Source organism: Geotrypetes seraphini, chromosome 14 (genome assembly GCF_902459505.1).
Source record: "Geotrypetes seraphini chromosome 14, aGeoSer1.1, whole genome shotgun sequence".
NCBI lineage: Eukaryota > Metazoa > Chordata > Amphibia > Gymnophiona > Dermophiidae > Geotrypetes > Geotrypetes seraphini.
In genome coordinates this window covers 24983678-25005989 of record NC_047097.1, presented here as the reverse complement: position 1 = coordinate 25005989, position 22312 = coordinate 24983678, and the positions used below count along the sequence as shown (strand labels likewise).

Genomic DNA, 22312 nt, shown 5'->3' with positions numbered 1-22312 from the left:
TCCTTTACCCTCTTGAGCAGTCCTACCATTAGAAAGTTTTAACTTGCCATTTATTCTTATTTGGTTGTATTCTTCTTTCCAGTTCCACAGATGAGAACCATGTGGTTATAAAAAACCTCTGAGACTGCCACAGAGTAAGGAAAAATTATAGCTTGCCTGCTAATTGTTTTTTTTCCCTTTAGTCTCATCAGACCAGTACAGCACTATGCAGAAACTGATATTCAGTATTTAGTCTAACAGACTTAACCAAGGAGGATAGCACATTAGTACTTTGTCTATATAAAGTAGAAATAATTTGCCTCTTTCAGTTAAATTATTGTAGATTAAGCTGCTAGTTAAATATTGCATGTAGTAGAAAACCAAAGCACATAGTGATCCACTGAAGGAAAAACTAGCATGTCAGCCTGTTGGCTGAGGATGGTACCTAGCAGGAAAAAAAAAGAAAAAGCAAGGAGCCCCAGAAAGGGGGGAGGGAGGGGAAGATAAGCTAGGGTTGAAGGAAAGAAAGCTAGGGTTCAAGGAAAGATAAGCTAGGCTAAAGGAAAGAAAATCAGCAAATAAGGTATAACTTTTTTCTCTCTTAGGCTTCTGCGGCTGGTGTCATGATTGTAGCAGGTTTCCGGGTCTCGCCAGAAACCTGCTACAACTTTTTTCTCCTTTTAGTTGCCTTGCCAGCCCAGCCCAGAACCTGTAGGACATAACAAAGTACTTCTGAACATGGGATTCAGTCTTTGAACTGGTCCAGTAGCCAGCTTCAGCCTGTCCATCATGAAAAGGCACCTCAAAAACCAAGTATTTCCCATATATTAAAAAAAAAAAAAAAAAAAAAATCTTTATTCATTTTCAAAAATTACAACAAGTGTACAACAATCATTCATAAATATCTTAATTAATCACTTGACATTCTGATTTGTAATATTCCAAATAGATAATTATATAAGAAGCCCACCCCTCCCACCCATATACTAATAAATAACAATTATCAATTATTATCCTTCATAATCCCACCCCCCTTATCTTGTACAATATTTAGGTGTTTAAGATGTCTGATCATCAGAATAAATCGTCAATGGCCCCCAAATCTTAGCCTTTTGGAACTCAATCTGGGATCAAATAAATTGTTTATTGGAAAACCATGTAGCGTTATCTTATGATACTGTGATATTTGGAATGTATATGAGAAAAAAGAGTCAGATATCATCGTGTAATAATAAACTTTTAATGATCATGACTGGAGTTGCCATCTAACATATTACTAATAATTGGAAAGATCATAGTAGGCTGAATTTTAATTTTTGGTGGAATTCATTATGTCACATATATAGAATGGAAAGATCAATAGCGATACAAAATGGAAATTATAATAATTTTATTAAAATTTGGGAGCCATTAACGTCTTTTTGTCATGATTAAATGCCATTTTTCTATTAGTTATACACCATATAGTATTGGGAGGGGGGAGGGATACAAATATAGGTTTCTTATTATGAATGAAGGGCTTTGAGGGAGGGTGGGGAGAGGGTTACATTTGTATGTTTAGATTATAATGATAAGATATGCAAGTGCTCTGATTAATTGTGTTTATTATGATTGTTGTACACTTGATGAAAGTTTTAAAAATGAATAAAGAATTATTAAAAAAAAAAATTAATACAACTACCAACTACCACCAGATCTGCCCACAGACATAAACTATCCTTCCCCTCTCTACACGGCATCCTCCATGCAGGTAAACTGGGTAGATCCCTCCTCTCCAAAATCACCGGCCTCTGGAACGACCTCACTGTCCCGCTGTGGAACCTGGACTCCCTCCAACTATTCTGAAAACAACTGAAAACCTGGCTTTTCTCTAGCATATAATAATCTCTTCTCCTGATTACATCCCCTCTTTTTATGCTTTGTAAACTCTCTCTTCCCATATTTTTTAAACTCTGTAAACCGTGTCGAGCTCCACTTCAGTGGAGAAGATGCGGTATATAAACCTAAGGCTTAGTTTAGTTTATTATTATTAGCTGAAATTTGGCTTTTAAATATCATTGAAGTACCAAATAATATAGTATCCTATGAAAGGGCAACATGATTTTCTAACAGTGAATTAATTTGGGGCCAAATTAACTTCCAAAAGGCATTTATACAGGGACAAAAAAATATCAAATGATCTAATGTCCCAACTTCTAAACCACAATGCCAGCATCTATTGGATCTTGAACTATCTAACTTCTGTAAATGAACTGGGGTCCATAAAGCTCTATGCAACAAAAAAAAAAAAAAAACAAGTCTGTCTCATAGATGCTGCCCTTGTAGTTTTTATTCTCCAAGACCAAAAACGTGGCCATTGAGAGGCAGAAATTTGATGCCCAAGCTCAATGCTCCAAATGTCCCTAAGACCAGGTCTTTGTTTTTTATTCAAATATCCATATATCAATTTATACCATTGTGCAGCTTGGTGACCCAAGAAATCCGCCTGAAAGCACAGGAATTCCAAACTATACTGAGAATTAAGAACTTTCCATTCAGGGAACCCTTCCTGGATGGCCTGCTTCAACTGCAACCATTTAAAACTTTGTGAATTATTTAAACCAAATTTATGTTGCAATTGTGAAAAACTAAGCAATGATCCATTTATAATCACATCATTCAAAGTCTGTATACCTGCAATGATCCAATGCTTCCAAACGATTTTAAACCCGACAATTTTGATCTTGAAGTTTACCCAAATTGATTGATTTAATGACTTGGAAATTGGGTCTGGTGATAAATTACTCACATAACGTAGGGTTTTCCAGGTATCCAACAAAATTCTATTATTTTTATATTTCCTGGGCATATTTATACTAATAAGATGAGATAAATGTAAGGGAAACAGAAGCCATATATTTTTCTTATAAAATTCAGCCTCATTTAAAAGCAGATTAGCTCAACTACACCAGCAACCCCTGGTTAAGGAGGTTTTTTGGGAGTATCCAGCCTAGAACCAAGCACATCACCATCACAATCTGCTGGAGGCAGACAAAAACTGAATATCTATACTTCCACAGGGTACCCTTGAAAGGCAAGTTCCATAGAAAAACAAAGTAGTTTTATCTCCATCTGCTGGTTGATGAACACAACACCTACATATTTTAAACTGGTAAGGACACTAAGGAAAGATAAGCAAGACATGTAATCTTATACAAGAGGGATAGATCAAAACAGTAACAAAGAAAGATTAAGGAGTACTGCAAGATGGTGAAGCAAATCTCACTCTTGGCCACTGTCAGTCATTCAGTAAAAGCAGGTTTAGTAATGAAGAAATGTTTTGAGATTGTAATTATAAGAAAGTGAAGTTGCAATAGTGGCAAGCATATCTAGAACTATAGGCATTGGAACGGGAGGGGGCCAAAGGATTCATGGCCTCACAAAAATTGAAAGTATGGCTTTCCCGACTCTCCCACCTACCTGGCCATTGTAATTTTAAATCTTCAGGCAGGCTGCAATGAGGTAAGCCTGCTGCCATTGGCCTGCCTAGGAAGCCTTCATTCTGCAGCGTCCTGCCTACGTGGGAAGAGGAAGTTGCTGCCGCCATCTGCTCGATGATTTAAAATTACAGCAGCGGGGAGCTGAAGAGGGAGTTCATGCTACAGGATCCCGCTGAGGGGGGGGGGGGGGGTGCTAGAGTTGGGAATGGAGGGAAAGACAGATGCTGCACAGGCTGGGAGGGGGTTGAGAAGGCATGGAAAGAAATGCTGCCAGTGAGGGAGAGAAGAGAAATGTTAGACTGGGAGGGAGGAGAGATGACTCAGAAGGAAGAGATGTCAGTTCTGGAAAAGGGTGATTGAAAAGGGAGAGAGATGTTAGACTGCAGGAAGAGGGAGGAGATGGTGCACAGGGATGGAGCGGAAGGGGGAAGAGAGGGAGGTCTGGATAGATGGGAAGAGGGGAGAAGGAAGAGGGAGGAGCTGTTGCACATGGCTAGATGGGAAGGGAAGACATGGAAAAATAGATTTTGAGAAGAAAGCTGAATGTTAAGTTAATGTCAAAGATGGATGTAGGGCAGAAAGTGAAGAAAGAGAAAACAGCAAATGGATAAAAAGGCCCTGGATACATAATTAAGAGCACAGATAGAAGGTTCAACTAGAGACTGTGAAATGACTAGAAAAATAAAATCACCAAACAAAGGTAGGGAATATGATTTTATTTTCAATTTAGTGATTAAAATGTGTCAGTTTTGAGAATTTACATCCTTTGTCTATATTTGCACTGTTCAGGAAGAAATTAATTTCTCTTTCTCTGGTCTTGTACTGCATGTAGAGTCTGGCATCTTAGGGTTTCATTTGTGTATACTGTATTAGTACTTTTAGTTTGTGGTCCTGTATTTGCTTAGGGGTTATCTATGTTCAGCATGTGTGGCCAAGGTCAAGTGTTCTGTTAGGAATGAATGTTGAGAAGCATACATTGTGTTTGCTATAGTTTAATTTTGTGGTTAACCATTATGTGGTGTTAATAAGATTATAGTATTACAATTAGTTCTATTATGGGAGTGGAGGTCTGGGGCAGAGCTTTTTGCCCCCCCCCCAAACAAAAAAAAAAAAACAGTCTAGAACTTAACAGTTACACCTATCAAAATATGAATCTTAATTTTTCCAAGAAATCACACTAATGCATTAGCATTGTTACAGCATGTTTACTAGGCAATCTAATCTATACAAACTGTTTCAGACTTATTCTAATTTCCCTTATGCCAGTCTGCAGTGCAGGAATGGCCAACCTATGCTATGAATCAGTTTAATGTTATAAATATTCCCTTCTCTAACCTTGGAAACCTGGTGATCATATATCAGATTTCCTATGGAGAGGTTGCAACTTCATCTGTGTTCTGTGTAATTATTGGTAATATATTCTCTTCCATTGTATAAATGATGGTGGAGGAGGAAATTTTGTCAGAGCCAGTGCAAGCAAGAGGAATGAGTTGCTGCAGTTAAGGAGCTTAAGGATTTAAAGATTCAGGGAGAGACTGGGAGAGTAAAATGACGACAACCCCTTCCCCCATTTGCTTGGGGGAGAGGTAGAGAAGCATGGGACCTAATGAGAGCAAGAGCTTGGCAGTCAGAGCTAGAGATTTGTGTACCACATCTTTTAATGCATCTGCTAGATGTACAGCAACTGAACTGGGGCTAGTTTCAACTCAGCTGGAAAGTATAGAGGAAAGGTGAATCAAGACGCAATCAACACCAAATAAATGTCCATTGGGACTAATTTTATTTCCCTTGTCAAAAGTAATGTCATTTTACATTTACAGTGATGATAAAACTGAAAATTTTTAAAGTTAAACTCACCAAAGGCTGAATCATCCCCTAGTTCTCTTCCATACCGCAGCATAGAGTCCCCAAGCAGTCCTTCTGTTTGAGAGTATCCTGTTGTTTTCACTTGGCCCCTGATCTTTGACATTGTGTTTAGCATTCCCAGCTTTGCTCTGTAGGCTTCAAACACAAGTAGGAATTGCAATTAGGATGGAGAATAGTGCAAAGCAGAATTTTAGAGAACTGGAAGAGTGGGTATTTCCTTTGCTTTTGGTAAGTGAGGACTTGTTAGGCAGCTGCTGTGGGTCTTTCCATCCCTTCCAATTGTTTCAACTCTGCATGAATTGTAACTCCCAACCCATTCACCATGTTTCTTTGTTGTCTGACTACAGTGTTTAATGATCAGTCAGTATCTGTCATTTCTTTGTGTGGTTTTGTTAATAGTTCCTTCCTAGTAACCATATTGTAGTATAAGCTGCCTTGATATTTTTGTAATGAATAGTAGTATGCTTTATATACCAAATGAATTAAATTTAAATAAAATAAGTTACTGGACTCTGCAGTCCTGTTTTTATTCAGGGACAATCCAAAATGATGCATCGAGGAGTGAAGGCCCGCCATTTAGGATCGGTGCTTCCCTCCTTCAAATGTACAAAGGTACTGGGGGGGGGCAGGGGTTCAGGGGAGTGAGCATTCCTCTTGCCTTTTCTTGGGGGGGGTTCCTCTGTTGGCAGGACTCCTGCCAATTTTCTTTCACAGGGAGGGGTGGGATCAGCATTTTAGGAGGAATTGGGCATGGGAGGGGAGGCAGTTTGCAGTGCTGGTTCATCGGGGAGGGCTGTCATCGGCGGGGGGGGGGGGTTGCTTTTTATCTAATGGGGTAAATATTGTGCATGTGTAACATGCATAACACCTGTGCCAATTTTTTTTTTTTAAAGGGCTAAACAGATAAGCGACTGGTCTTGACCAGTTATTTTTTGGATTGTTAAAAGCGATCACCTCTTTTTTTTTTTTTTTAGTGCATTGAGAAGCCATGTTAGAGCATCAATAACTCTACTAGTTTACATGGCATTTTAATATTAATTAGCTTATTTGCATGGACAAATTGGGGAATGAGCGATTGTGCAGAAAAATCACACAGTGAGCTGTTTTCTGCATCGAGTTAGCAAATGCGATCGTCGCAAAAGCTGTCAAAACAGGTTTAGCGACAATCGCTGGCTTTAGTGCATCTGGGCCTGGATCGGAACTGTCAGTTTACAAGAGTTTTGTATGGGGTTTCTTCGTCTTACCTGGATTTGGCTGAAGATACTCTATGGTTTTTGAAATCAGTTCTGCTACAGCTTTACTGGTGAGATCTATTTTCTAAATCAAAGGCATAATATCAAAATTGTTTACATTTCTTAGTATTTGCACACTTTAAACATATATTGCACAGCATGTACTCATACATATGGCCTTCCAATTTACTTAACAAAATGAAGATGAAGTGTTAAAAAACAAATCTAGTTAAAATGAAGGTTCCACCATTCACATCACATTCATTTCAGTTTGCCTGAGAGTGTGATGTTTTGCTGATGATGATTTCAAACCTTTCCTAGACTGACATTTTAATTAGATTTTTTTTTAATCTAACACTTCCTCTCCTATTATAGATGTTGTGCAGCCCCGAATTAAACATTTGTTTTGGTTTGTTTTATGGGCTGCATTTCTTTAAAAATATTGTTTTTATTGAGAATGGCAAACGGCCCAGACAGGCAAATACAATCAACAAAATAACAAGAACAATAAAGGAAGAACCAGAAAGGCAACGGTAAAACCAAACTGGTACTAATATCTCCTATACGGGATAGTCCATAAAAAAGCAGGTCAATGTCCAGCAAAAAGAAAAACAGCAGTCCAACCCAGACCCACGAAAAACACTTAACCAGACCATCGGCCATAACATTTTTTGTTGTAAAGTGTCTCCCCCCCCCCCCCAACGTACACTACATCCAACACAGCAAGCAGTTCACACATACCACCCCTACCAATGCCAACCCCACTTCCCCCCCAACCACCCCTGGAGTGCAGGTACAGCTAATGAACAGGCTGACGTCAGGGAGTCCCAAAAAGCAGACTGAAGGAGGTGCTCAAAGAGTAATTGAGATAAGAGATCCAGTAGACCCTCCCACAGCGCAACATAATGCCTCATGTCCTGTCTTTGAGATTTATCATAAGAACGGATTTCAAATTGTGCCATCTCTCTCAGTTTGGACCGCCACTGTGCGACTGGGGGGGGGGGGGGGGGAGGAGGAGTCCTCAGAAGCCCAGTATGTCAAAATCAATTTTTTTGCCACAAGAGTAGCATTGTACAGGAATCTACACTGAGGAGGAGAGAAGCCCTTCTCCTGTAACGAGCCCTAAAAACCCAGGAGGAGGGTACCATAGTCCCACTCTATAGGGTTGTGGAGAACAGCAGCAAGAAGGCCCAAAAGCTTAGTCCAAACAGTGAGTTCAGTGCACTCAAGGAAGGAGTGAAGATAGGTACCAGGCTTGCATTTACACTTAAGACAAAGATCACTGTTCCACAACCCAATCTGTGCCCCTCTAGACCTGGTAATATAGGCTCTATGTAGTAATATATACTGCATTTCCTGATAGCCGACTTGGAAAAGAGATAAAGGGTCCGGAAGCAGTCCAAAAACGGGGGATAAGAGATGCTCTGGCCCAAATCCCCAGCCCAACTCTCCCGCAATTTGCACATACCAGGAACTCTGGAAGAGAGCCGCAGAACATCATACCAGTGGGACAACCAATTGAGCACGGGTGGATGGTCCAGGTGGCCAGCGTCCCAACCCCCTTCACAGGCCTGCCAGGTAGATGTCCAGTAATGTCTGTGCTGGAGGAAGGAAAACAGATACTTATGTGGAATGGCCCAAGTCTCCTTGACCTGTTGAAAAGAGGGGAAAGAGTCCCCCAATAAGGCCAGCAATTGTGCCATATATCTGTAGCCTCGAAATGCCCGCCCCCAACTGGGCAGGAACCCCACGTTGTTCTCAAACATCAGAAAGGGAGAAACTGCTGTCGGCGGCACCACCACTGCCAAGCCTTCTGAAAGGGTAACAGGAACCTCGAGCGGCCGCCCCGTGTGGGCAGCATATTCCGGCTGGGAGTGGAGTAGATTAAAAAACTGAAACGGTTGATTCCAGCACTCAGCCCACCCTTGAGGAAAGTAGCGCGCAGATCCTGTATAACCCTCATGGATCCATCGCAAGAGAGGGGCAACATTATACAAGCATAGATCTGGTACATGCAACCTGCCAGCCCCCTTAGCCAAAGTCAGCTTAGCCAGGGCGACTCAAGGGGCATTAGACCGCCAAATAAACTGGAAGATTAGGGATTTAAAGCGATGTTCGTCCTGGTGTCAAAGCCAGAGTGGTACCGTTTGAAGGGGATAGAGTAATTTGGGAAGCAGGACCATTTTAACCAAAGCCACTCGTCCCAAGAGGCCCAAAGGAAGGTCCTGCCACATTTGACACAACTTCCCAATGGCATCTAGATGGCGAAGAACATTCATGGAGTAAAATGTAGCAGAGTTAGTGCTCAAATATATACCCAGATAGCGGACCGGAGCAGCTGAGGGCAGAATAGGAAGCAAGGCATGCCACGGTTACACAGGGCCGCCAGCCAGTAGCAAGAACTCAGATTTACTATAATTAACCTGCAGACCTTAAAGTACCCCAAAGTTCCGGATGAGCGCCAGCACTGCCGCCAGATGGAAGGGGGCCTGATCCAAATAAAGTAAGATATCATCCACAAACAAGCTGATTTTGCATTCCCATCTCCCTACCTGGATACCCCGAACACCAGTAGCCTGCCGTATCTTGAGAGCCAGAGGCTCAATAGCCAAGAGAAATAGTAGTGGAGAGAGTCCCGCCGCAGCTCGAACGCTTCCATCAAACTCCCGTTGATGAGCAGTCTAGCCCGGGGATGAGTATACAATGCCCTAATCCAGTCTAAACCCCCCCAAAACCAGAAACAAATACTCCCAAGAAACACTATCAAACGCTTTCTCCATATCTAAGCCTGCCACTGCAGATTGGCCCCCTTTACCCTTGTGCTCGTGGATGGCCCCCAGCACTTTCAGCAAATTCATTGAAGCATAATGACCAGGTACAAAGCCGTCTGGATGGATCAGGTCTGGCAGAAAACGACTGAGACGCCATGCCAATGTCATAGCCAGCAATTTGACATCCTGGTCCAAAAGAGAGATAGGCCAGAAGGACCCCACCAATTCGGGGTCCTTCCCTGGCTTCGGGAGCAACACAATATGGGCTAAATTTTTGGGAAAATTACCTGTACCACCTGCAACCACATTACACATCCGACTAAGGGGGCTTGCCACTAAGTCCCGTAATATCCAGTAATATTCCGGATCTGGGTGCAGCTCAGAACTCAAGGCGTGGCCCCGAAGGATGGGGTGGTTTGGAAAGGCTGGTCCGTGTAAAGGGCAGGTGCTGAAGCAGGTCCAAAAGCGTCCTAAGGCAGGATCCATAGAAAGGAGTTCAAGCAGGCCGAGACCACGGATTAAAGCTAAGTACTAGCAATATAAATGATATAGTTATAAAGCAGTGGTCTCAAACTCACGGCCCGCTGGGTACTATTTTGAGGCCCTCGGTATGTATATCATAATCACAAAAGTAAAATAAAACAGTTTCTTGATCATATGTCTCTTTAGCTGTTTATTACAATATTATTATTAAGTCTTAGCCAAAAGGAAAGATTTATAAACTATAAAGAGTTTTACCTCATGCAAAATTATCATTTCTTTCATATAAACAAATATTGATATGCCTATGATGGTCAACAGGTGCAAAGATCCGGTGAAAATTTAGCACATAAAGCTTTGTGTCATGAAAGTTGTTTTTTTTTTTTTTTAACACAGAGTGGTGCTGCTGAGGATCTGAAGTTATAATAAGGAGCATTTTGAAAGGTTGATATTTAAAGTAGATATCAGACTTGTGAAGAGAAGATTTTGATTAACCATTCATATTTTAATATTTGAAATCAATTATTTTTATTTATCATTTATATATGTAACTTTAACAGTACTCCTTACACAAGGGTGGCCATGTTGGGCATTTTGGCCCAGATAATCTAATTGGCTTAGATTTTTTAGGTACCAGTAGGCGCCCAAGCTCAGTAAAAAAATGCTGTTTAAATGATGTTTTTAACTAAGTTTTAAGGCACCTAACGGTGCCTAAAAATTCGGTACCGGAATCGCACCTCCGTAAGTACTATGGGTGTGGCCAACATAAGCAGTGGCGTTAAGTGGCCTAAAACGTCTATGTAGGCTTGATTCACAACAAAGATAGGTGCCAGAAATGTAGGCCTGGAAAACCTTGGTCTAAGTTTCCGGTACTTATCTTTTCCTGGAGGCGCGATTCTCTATATGGCGCCATCACATGATTGGCCCACGAGAATCCAGGCCTTTATGTTTTTATTTTTATTTTCAATAAATTTTATCCATCATCTTGTGATCTGCTCTGTTCTCAGATTACTTGTGCCTCTTCCTATTCGCAAAAAGATCCATCTTGGACCTCTTAGGTCCATCCCTTCTGCCACTTACATACTGAGAATAGTCACATACTCAAGTGTATGTTCAATCTTCTGCGCTGGCTGACTACATTGATACAAAGCTCACTAAAAAAATTCACCACAACAATTCTTTCAGATTCCTCATTCTATTTATATATAATTTTTAATTTTCACTTCATTATTTTGTATTCATCTTATGGTAAGAATAAGAAAATCAGAGCATCGTCTTGTGCCGGCGTGCATGGTGTGTTAAGGACAGCTTAGCAGCTTTAAATCCCTGATGAAGTCGAAATTGGATGAAACAAGGCACAGACATAGCTTGTGGACTGTGAGTGTGTCGTGAGAGATCTGGCTGGCGCCAGGGGCTTGAATCAATGTGCCGCATATGAAGACATTGGTGAGCGGCAGTACCAGCGTCGGATCAAACCATGCAACTAAGCTAAATTAAAACCTTTTTCCTATTACATTCCTTGCGCACAATGGTGGGTCTTGTGCCCAGTTGATAATTATATTTCTGGTATGGAGTTTTTATGCCAATGAGAATAGAATGTGCAAGCTTAAAATCTGTATTGATTGCTGCTTACTACAAGTTCATTGAGACTTTTTCTCCAATTTTTTGAATTAAATGGTTACCTCTGGAGTAAATCCCACATCTGGCGAAAAAATGTTATTTTGGTTTGGATTTTTTGTATTTCTTACTCTGCAGTATTTTTCTTGTAAGAATAAGAAAATGCAATAAATCCTACCCTCTATGTAAAAATCATTTTAGATAGAAGTAAAACAGAGAAACAGAAAAATGAAGGCAGATAAAGACCACATATGGCCTATCTAATCTGCCTAACTATCCCCTTCCCCTTTTACTAAACCTCAATAGCGGTTATTAGCGCAGGGAGCTGTGCTGAATGTGCTGCTCCCGATGCTCAGAGATCCTCTGAGCGTCAGAAGTAGTGCAGAGCATTCAGCGCGGCTCCCTGTGCCAATAACTGCCATAAGGGGAGGGGGGATGCCACTTGCCCTAAGCAGACTGGAAGCATCTAACTAAATAGCTGGCCGCTGTTGTGCTGGCCTTATTTATAATAGGAATAAAAAGTAGAGAAAGCGAAAAGAACCAAGCAGTGGGCCTAAAGGTTTTCCTTTCTCTATGATTTAGGTGTGTTTCAAAAATTTATTCACTTACTTTTTCCATTCCCTGAAAGTCACGATCTAGTTTTGTCCCTTCAGTTCTACTAATTTTTTCACTTAGTAACTGCAAAAAAAAAAAAAAAAAGTACATAAAATATTGTTACTGTAATTAAAATCACCCAAATTCTAAATTTATATCATTAAGATTAAACTTTTCAAGTTGATTCACATCAATTGCAAAGGAAAGTTCATGTCACATAAGCTAAATCTCAAAATAACAGTAACCACAATATAAGCAGTTTCGGCTAACTCATCACTCTGTACTCAGCCTACTTGTATCTAATATCAAAATTTTAATTTCTGGTCTTATATTTTAGCGTTCTACTTCAGGTTAGGAATCTGGTTGTGATGGGGAAGGAGAATTTAAAGTAGAGCTGCTTCCTCAACAGAACATGTTTGCACTTGGAGAGTCAAACAAGACAAGCTCTGTCCTTCCCCCCCCCCCCCCCCCCCCCCCCGTGCCCTAGTTGCTGCTGCTGTGTGGGGCAAAAAAACTGTAAGGCCATTGGTTCCAAGGTTTCCTAACCAAACGATCTTATCAAGTGGTCCATGAAGGAAATTACTCTGAACCCTGGAAAAGCCCCTCGGGAGTCCCACAAGGATCCCCCTTATCTCCCACCTTGTTCAATATATACATCTCTTCTCTAGGCCACCTTTTACAAAAGCTTAACCTAACTTATTATATATACGCAGACGACATCTCCATATTAATACCAATAACAAATGTGACCTCAACCAACTCAAAACATATCTCCTCCATCATGCTCGAAATAGAAAAATGGACTTTAAACTTCAAACTGAAATTAAACTCAGAAAAGACAAAGATTTTCCTTGCTAGCCCAAACGAGAAAATCTCCACAACTACAATATATGTAAACGGCCATGATCACCCAATACTAAAAACCATAAAAATACTGGGAGTCACCCTGGATACCCACCTGTCCCTGATCGAGCACATAAACTCGGTGACTAAAAAATGCTTCTTCATCCTTTGGAAACTGAAAACCATAAAAAAATACTTCGACCCGCTATCCTTCAGAATATTGGTACAATCACTGATTTTATCCACCCTGGACTACTGTAACATTGTCTACTTGGAAATATCTAAAAAAAAATGTGAGAAAACTGAGAATAGTTCAAAATACGGCCATCCGTCTAATATTCGGACTAAAGAAGAGCGATCATGTTAGTCCATTCTACAAACTCCTTCATTGGTTACCAATTGAAGCACGAATTCTATTCAAATTATCCTGCCTCTGCTATAAACTAATCTGGGGACTGGCCCCCAGCTACCTACTACCTCACTTCGAATTCCACTCCTCTATTAGGCCTACCAGAAACCGTAACCTCTTTACCTACCCAAATATCATAGGCTGTAGATATCGCACCTTCTTTGATAGAACATTTAAATTCCAAGCAGGTAGACTGCAAACTTGGACAGGCTACTTCACTTATGCCGCCAGAGAATCATATAGTATCTTTAGGAAAGAACTAAAAACCACATTGTTTAAGAAATTTATAACCTAACCAGACTTCTCCCCTAAAATCGGAGCCTCCTCCCATCCCAAGGAGTCCGTCTACCCTCTTCTGCCAAAATTTCTATCTTTAATTGTTACCAGTTTTTTCCCACTGGTGCCCGTCCTTCATTCAAATGTACCAAGTTAACAACTTACTTCTCATCAACATCTTATGTTATCTTTTTCACCTTCGCAGCCTTGCACCTTTGTAACTCAAAGCGCAATCTCCTTTCTCTTCTCCTACTTATGCTCTGAATATCGTCGACTGTATAATGCTACTCATTGTGAAACCATGTAATACACAACCCTGTAACTCTCCTGTTACTATCACTTGATGTTCAATGCTATACTCTGTAATTCGCTGTCTGTACAGTTTCTCTTCATTGTAAACCGCCTAGAAGTCGCAAGATTGTTGGCGGTATATAAGAATAAAGTTATTATTATTATTGCCACCACCTATGCTGGAGACCCAATAGCAATCAAGTTTTAAGGATATCCACCATGAATATGCATGAGAAAAATATGCATATAGAAGTCTGTTATCATGTACAGTGACCAGTGTTGGACGCAGTATTCCAGGTGGGGGGGGGGGTACCATGGCCCAGTACAATGGCATACCTTTTCAAATCCGTTTGTGATCTCCTTCTTAATCATTCCTAGCATTCTGTTTGTCCTTTTTGCCACAGCCGCGCATTATGCGGATGGTTTCGTTGACTTGTCTACAAGTACTCCCAAGTCTCTTTTCCTAGCACCGGACATCCTGTATTCGTGCATATGATTTTTTGTTACTGACATGCATCACCTTGCACTTATCTGCTTATGTGATTAACCAGGATATTCAAATAAACAGAATATATATTGAAATGTATGTGTATAGGCCTATACTATACCATACTATATACTGCAGTGTACAGAAAGCCCAAAACAATACAAATGTGGAACATGATGGTCTCATAAGATTTATTAAAAAGTTAAAATCAAAAGTTCACAATGCGATCAGCCAAAATACAGTGGTGAATTGAAAAATCACAATCAAAAGATCACAAAATGACCAGTCTTAATGGTAGAATAGCAATACACTGCATTTCAACAGAAAACTTATTCCTAAATAGCTACCGTTTAACACAAATAAAACACTGTACAGTATTAAGTAGTACATACTGTAACAGAAAATTTTGTACTCATTCCTTGAAATCTAGTGTTTTGATGTTCTATTCTACTTTGATGCAAAATAGTCTTGGATTTTTTTCTGCTTTTGCATGCTTAACAGCTTTGACAGCACAAAGTTCTCTACTGCATAGAACTTTGAGAAATCTGGGCAGCTAATGCTTTCCATTCACTGGCACAGAGTCTTTAGCATGTTAATTACCTGAGCTGATGGTGGTATAGGGGGGCTGTTGTCAGTGTCACTGTAGCTCTTCTCTCTCCCCGCATTGCCACCAGTTCATTATTTGATCCTCCAGGCTGAGCCAGCTGTAGTGATGAACACGTCTCATCGGTTTGCATGCCGTGACACTCTGCTGTTGCATCCATTTTGATGAACTGTTTGAACTCCTCAACAGTTAACCAACCGAAGGTGGCAGTAAATCACGGAGATCACAGGCATCTGTGTTATCTGATATGCCACAAAGCCAGCCTTGCGGAAGCAGTTAAAAACTGTCTGCTGCTTCACATTTTTCCAATGTTTCAGATAAGTATTGTGTTCATTTGATTTTTGCATGGTGATTTTTGATTTTGTTGTGTGAGTTGGGGGGTCTGGCTGGCAGGGTTTGTTTGGGGGTTGCTCAGGTTGTTTGTGTTGAGTTTGATTTACTCACTTTGATTGTTTGATTTGTTTGATTTAGTGGACTCAGGTCCCTTTAATTTCAGCATACTAAGGGTGCTCAATGATGGTGTGTGGGTGGAGGCTTTCCGCCTTGACCCAGAAGTGAAGTGTCGGAGCTGCGCTCCTATCACTGAGAGTTCACACTGAGAGCACCCTATATTATATTCACCCCATTTTGGTTTGTTAGTTGCGAGCCAATTTTGGCATCTTGAGCGCCCCCCACACAAACCTTGATGTGACTAGGTTGCCTTTTTGTATTTTTTCTACAGTAGGAATTTTGGCAAATTTGGAGTGTATTGTTGTTCACATTTTTCCAAGCCTGATGCAGCATGTGAACTGCATCAAACAATGTTAAGAACATAAGAATTGCCGCTGTTGGGTCAGACCAGTGGTCCATCGTGCCCAGCAGTCCACTCCCGCAGTGGCTCCCAGGTCAAAGACTAGTGCCCTGTTTGCCTTCAGATTAGCCTCACTGCTGTCAATTTCAGCTATGATTTTTTCCAGGACACGACAATGGTAGTGGGCCTTCAAATTCTGTATAAGAACATAAGAAATGCCTTCACCGAATCAGACCTTTGGTCCATCCAGTCCGGTGACCCACACACGCGGAGGCCAATCCAGGTGTTCCCTGATGAAGACCTTATTTTCCCATATCCCTCAATGTAATTTGCAAGGAGGTGTGCATCCAACTTGCACTTGAATCCCATAATGGAGGTTTCCGTCACTACCTCCTCCGGGAGAGCATTCCAAGCGTCCACCACTCGCTGTGTAAAACAGAACTTTCTGACATTAGTCCTAGGCCTGTCGCCCCTCAATTTCAGTCTATGACCTCTCGTCCGAGTCACATTTGACAACGTCAATGATGCTTCTTGCTCTATTTTGTCAAAACTTTTTGGTATTTTAAAAGTCTCTATCATATCCCCTCTCAGTCACATGGTTGAATGCACGATGTTGTTTGGAAGCTGGAAAACCAGTTTCATATGCTGTACAATTTTGTCAGCATCACTGGGATGAACAGAACAGTTGGCAACAACTACCACCTTTCTGTCCTGCCTCTTCATGTCGCCGTCAAAAGCAATTAGCCATTCATGAAAATATTTTACATCATCCACGCTTGTTTGCATTGTATGTTGATATTCACCGATTCCCCAAAACACCTTGGTGATCTGCTTTTTCCAATGACGAGCAGTTTACGCTTGTCGGTGCCTGACATATTTGCACAGACCAATGCTGTGATTTGATCCTTCATCTTTCTGCTGCCCAAGATTGTCTCTGTACTAGATGCCAATGTCCCTTCTGGCATTGCACAGTAATAAATCCCAGTTTCGTCACAATTGTAGACATCATTGGGTTTGTAATTATGTAACAAGGCAGATCTTCAGAAATCTAGAGGTCAGCAGCCAGTTCATCAGCATTCTTCTCACCGTGCAAACGCTTGTAGACAATGCCACTGGGAGCCTTCCAATGACAGAACCAACCAGTTGTTGCCTTGAAATCTGGTTTGTTTAACTTTTTAGCCAATTCCTGGGCCTCCTTCTGTAGAACTGGTCCACTAAATGGAATGTCAAGACCACATGAATTAGTGAACCACTGTCAATGCATCAGTAGCTTTTCCAATGTGTTTTTCATTTTCATTCAGGATTATCATTGTGTTGCCATTGTTTCATTATTTCTTTTTGATTTTTGGTCACCCTAGAAAGGTGCAACTGAGATGCCTAATTTCCGAGCAATCTCAGACTGAGACTACCTTTCTTTAGCATGTTAACTTTAAGTAAGAAAGTTAAAGTAGTAGTCTGTTCATTTATGATTTCTCTCCATTTCTTGAATGGTATGGTTTTCAGTTCTTTCCTAAATGTTTTGTAGTTGGGCATCGTGGTCAGCAGATTTGAGAGGTGGTGATCTATTTTTGCTGCTCTAGTGGCTAGTAGACCATCATATTTTTTTGCTTTGCATGCCTTTGATTGGGGGTGGGTAAAGTGTGCTTGAGTTCTCCTTGGTCTGGATGTGTTTTTCCAGATTAAGCGGTTGTTCAGATAGCTTGGTCCATTTCCATTTAAGGCTTTGAATAGGGTGCAGTAGAATTTGTGTTGTATGCGTGCTTGTACTGGGAGCTAGTGTGAATCTTGGAAAGCTGAGGTAATGTGGTCATATTTTTTTCAGCGAGTATATTAGTCTTAGGGCTGTATTTTGGACTGTTTGTAATTGATTTTAGTTAGGCATCTGCAATCGGGACATCTAGTGACATCTAACATAGGTGCCATTTATGGAATCTGGCCTAAGTGCTATTCTATAAACAACATTCAGAGTTGGGCACCATTATTAGGATAGCATTTGGTACTAGAATTTAGACCAACTAAAACCTGGTATAAATTCTTGTGCCTAAATTGGATGTAAATCTCCATTATTCAGTAAAACTGCATGCAAAATCACCCCTGGTCTATCCGTGCCCCTCTCATGGCCATGCCTTTATGCATGGATCCCAGCACCTAAAGATGTGTGCACAAATTTTAATGAATGCAAATCAGTGGCCAAGTGAGTATTAGTGCCAAATTACCTGTGCTAATTAGCACATATCAGTTAAACTGCATGCAGAAATTATGTGAGCGCCATATATAGAATTAGGGCAATAACGTTTCAGAATACAGTCATTTGAGATGTATAAGGTTGCATGTTTCAAATTATTTGGCAGGTGTTCCGCTGCAAATTGACCTCTCTGCTACACATTTCAGTGTCCAAAAAGAATTAAGAGTTGTTTAGTCCTGACTTTCTTCCTGTAAGTTATGTTTTCTTTTTATTGCTCAATATCATGACGATCAGTCTCCAGCCCACTCTACAAGAATTTGTGCTCTGCATTTTGTTTTAACTTAGTTAAAATCTTTGAAAGGAGAGCTTGGCAGCTGCATTTAAGTTTCTTCTCTAAGGCATCCGCAATGCTTGCCAAATAAAGATTATATTGTATACACAGAAACACTTTGTGCCAAGTATTACAGTACTGTTTTCCAGATAAAGCTAGCTACCCTATTCCAATTCGTGCTGCTCATAGACAAGCTAAATAGCAAACTTAATTTCAGATGCTGTCTAAAGCGATATAAATCTTCAAAACTGTACCACAACAAGCTGACATATTAACTCAAAGGGCTAATATTCCAAATATTTGCTTTTGAGAAGCAAATTGAAGAACTGCTGCTTCTGTTCAGATTACAGAGCCACTCTGTTTTTCTAAGCTTATTTTCATTTAAAGAAAATAAAGACAGATGTTAGAAACATAGAAACATGATGGCAGATAAAGGCCAAATGGCCCATCCAGTCTGCCCATCTGCAGTAACCAATATCTCTTCAAGAGATCCCACTGCCTATCCCATGTCTTCTCGAGTTCAGACACAGTCTCTGCCTCCACCACTTTTTCTGGGAGACTGTTCCATGCATCTACCACCCTTTCTATAAAAAAATATTTCCTTAGATTATTCCTGAGCCTATCACCTCTTAACTTCATCCTATGCCTTCTCATTCCAGAGCTTCCTTTCAAATGAAAGACTTGACTCATGCGCATTTATGCCACGTAGGTATTTAAACATCTCTATCATATCTCCCATCTTTCCTCCAAAGTATACAGATTGAGATCTTTAAGTCTGTCTCCCATACACCTTGTGACGAAGACCACGCACCATTTTAGTAACCTTCCTCTGGACCAACTCATCCTTTTTAAATCTTTTTGAAGGTGCAGCCTCCAAATTGTACACAATATTCTAAATGAGATCTCACCCAAAGTCTTATACAGGGGCATCAATACTTCCTTTTTCTTACTGGCAATACCTCTCCCTATGCAACCTAGCATCCTTCTAGCTTTTGCCGTCACCTTTTCAACCAGTATGACCACCTTGAGATCATCACATACAGTCACACCCAAGTCCTGCTCTTCCGTCGTGCACATAAGTTCTTCACCCCCTTGGGTTTTTGCAGCCCAAATGCATGACCTTGCATTTCTTAGCATTAAATTTTAGCTGCCAAATTTCAGACCATTCTTCAAGCTTCGCCAGGTCTTTCTTCATGTTGTTCACACCATCCTGAGTGTCTATTCTATTGCAGATTTTGGTATCATCTGCAAAAAGGCAAATCATACCCGACAGCCCTGCAGCAATATCGTTTATAAAAATGTTAAAAAAAACAGGCCCAAGAACAGAACTTTTGAGGCAGTTCTTGACTCAACCCATCACTTTGGAACCCATCCTGAGAGCCCTCAGTTTATTAGATGTCTGTGCTGAACACTGTCAAAGGCTTTGCTAAAATCTAAATATGTAGCGCACATCCTCTATCCAATTCTCTGGTCACCTAGTCAAAGAAATTGATCAGATTTGACCTACCTCTAGTGAATCCATGTTGCCTCCGGTTCTGTAATCCACAGGATTCCAAAAACTTGATCATTCTCTGTTTTAAAAGTGTTTCCTTTAATTTGCTTACCACAGAAGTCGGACTTACCGGCCTGTAATACCCTACTTCTTCCTTACTTCTGCTTTTGTGGAGAGGGACCATGTGTGTCAATATGTTAATATACATCTATTTCTGATTTTTCTTCATCTACATACTGGTGTTTTACGGTAACTTGGAAGGGCATTTTCAATCACGGAGCAGCGTGGGACCAGGCAGGAAGCACAAAGGTCACGCTCCTGCGTTGTGAACTGCTCTGCAAGAAGAAAAACAGCCATCCAGCAGGAGACTGCGCTGGACCACTGCCCATTAAAAAGGTACCTGGGGGCGGGGAGAGATGTATTCGCTGCTGCTGCTTCCCAGCACCAGACCACCAGATGTACCTACGTGTAGAGGAGAAGGGGGTGGCATTTCTCTTGCTGGTTGACTTGCAGTGGGGTTCAGGGGCTCCCTGCCACAGCCACTCAGCCGATCGCATCTGCTGCGGTCTAGCGGCAAAGAAAGGCAGCTGAAATGTAGGCAAGGGTTTTCCAGGACTACATTTCTGCCGCCTATCTTGGTGTGATTCGCAGCTGTGTAGCTGCTTTAGCCTGCCTAAGGCCACTTCTGGCACTGGCCATGCCTGTTTTGAGTTCCATGGCGTAAAGTGGCTACCTAGCCGCGATTCCAGCGGCCATTTCAGCCGCCTTTTATTAAGGCATCGGTAGGTACTTCAACACTGCTGTTTCTGACTGCATTTTGCAATTACTTAGGCACTGGCAGGGTGCCTACTGCCACCTAAATTTAGGTGCTGGTTATAGAATTTCCCTTAGTGTTCACTAAATTGGTTAGTGCACTTTAGTAAAAGGACCCCTATATAAGGTTCATATTAGCTTTTCCACTCTTTATGCAATATCAGTGAGAAGGTCCCCTATTAAAACACTCACTATCTGAATAAAAAAATAAAAAAGCTACCAAAGTATATCAATGGGAGAAAAAAAACACTACATCTTACCCTAAACCATTGCTAATTTAATGTGAAATCGCATTAATATAGTAGTTATACAAAATGTATATTACTTGTTTCATTGTCTGCAGTTACTAAGTGAAATGTTTCTATGATAGACAAAAAGCCTCTGTTCAGATGTAAATAATGTAAAAGAAAGATACCCAGTAACTAAAAGACAAGTCGCACCAGTCTGTACCACATTACAAAATTACTCTTCATTTCTGTCAGATTTGCTGCATTCTTCAGCAGACAATGCAAAACAAAAGATCATTCAGTTTACAAATCCTCAAAATTATCTGAACAGGGTCTACTACTACATATATTACAATATATACTTGAATATAAACAGAGATTTTTGGGCCAAAAAAGAAATTGGCCCAAAAATTAGGATCTGGGTTTATATTTGAGCCACCACCCGATGGCCGAGGCTGCTGTCCTCCCTTTAACCCCCGATGACCCCCCGCCATCCTCCCAACTCCAAGAGGATCTGTGCTGTTGCCCTCCATGCCCTGCAGGCATCATGCTTACCCATTCAGTTTTAGAAAAGCTGCCGCTGCCAATGCTATATGCAGATGTGGTGTGAGGCATTGAGCATCTGCGCATGCGCTCCTGCCCCAAGATTTTCGGAGAAGGCAGGAGCTAGCAGGCCTTGTTCAAGGTCTTATGCTGAATCAGTCTACAGAATTGGCAGTGGCAGCTTTTTTCCAATACCAAATGGGTAAGCATGATGCCAGTGGGGCAGGAGTGTATGCATGGAGGGTAAAGGCACAGGTCATCTTGGGCAGAGGTTTTAAAGACATGATGCTGATGGAGTTTGGGGGGGTGAGGGGGGAGAGGTTGAGGAGTGCTGCTGGACCTGAACTCCTCTCGTATGAGGAAAGAATACAAAATCCCAAGTGGAGTAGAATGGGTACAAGTGGATCAATTTCACTCTGTCAAAAATTACAAAGACTAGGGTACGGACACTTGATGAAATTACAGGGAAATACTTTTAAAACAAATAGTTTGTTGCTTCTCAGGAAGTATGATGCTTTAAATTATTAAGAAGCAGGAGAACAAACAAAAACTGCAAACAATGTACACTATGCAGGCAAAAATTTATTATCCCAAAATAAATTGCAGTAATATAAAAACCTTATTACCAACCAAGGGACCGGGTCCAACACGGTCCGTGACTTCATTTTTGGCAGCACTTTCGGCAGATTTAATATACAGGCAATTGTTGTTATTTCATTTTTTGCGGTATACTTTATACCTTATTTACCGTGGACCCCTGATGAAGGTGTTTGTCCGAAACACGGACCGTGAGGTTTTTATATTACTGCAATTTATTTTGGGATAATAAATTTTTGCCTGCATCATGTACATTGTCTGCAGTTTTTGTTTGTTCCCCTGCTTCGCTGTTTATTCTGCAGATCTGGTTGGATTTATTTTTGTTGCTTTAAATTATTACGTCAAATAATCATTAAATACTAAATTTTACCTGTGTTTCATAACCCTTTCCAGAGACTCTTTTCAT

The 22312-nt window shown here is 40.9% G+C and overlaps 1 protein-coding gene across 4 annotated transcripts in view; it reads right to left on the bottom strand.

The window, feature by feature from the left end:
• Positions 1-22312, bottom strand: part of SH3GL3 (SH3 domain containing GRB2 like 3, endophilin A3) — a 166962-nt gene that overhangs the window by 88018 nt on the left and 56632 nt on the right. For all 4 annotated transcript variants that reach the window (XR_004536985.1, XM_033920596.1, XM_033920595.1 and 1 more), the window contains exons 2-4: positions 12034-12102; positions 6569-6641; positions 5316-5459 (exon numbers count right to left, since the gene is read on the bottom strand). Coding sequence is in view for 3 of the 4 variants with exons in the window: in XM_033920595.1 (XP_033776486.1) it covers positions 5316-5459; positions 6569-6641; positions 12034-12102 (286 nt within the window). In the remaining variant the exon portion in view is untranslated. The remainder of the gene's footprint in view (positions 1-5315; positions 5460-6568; positions 6642-12033; positions 12103-22312) is intronic.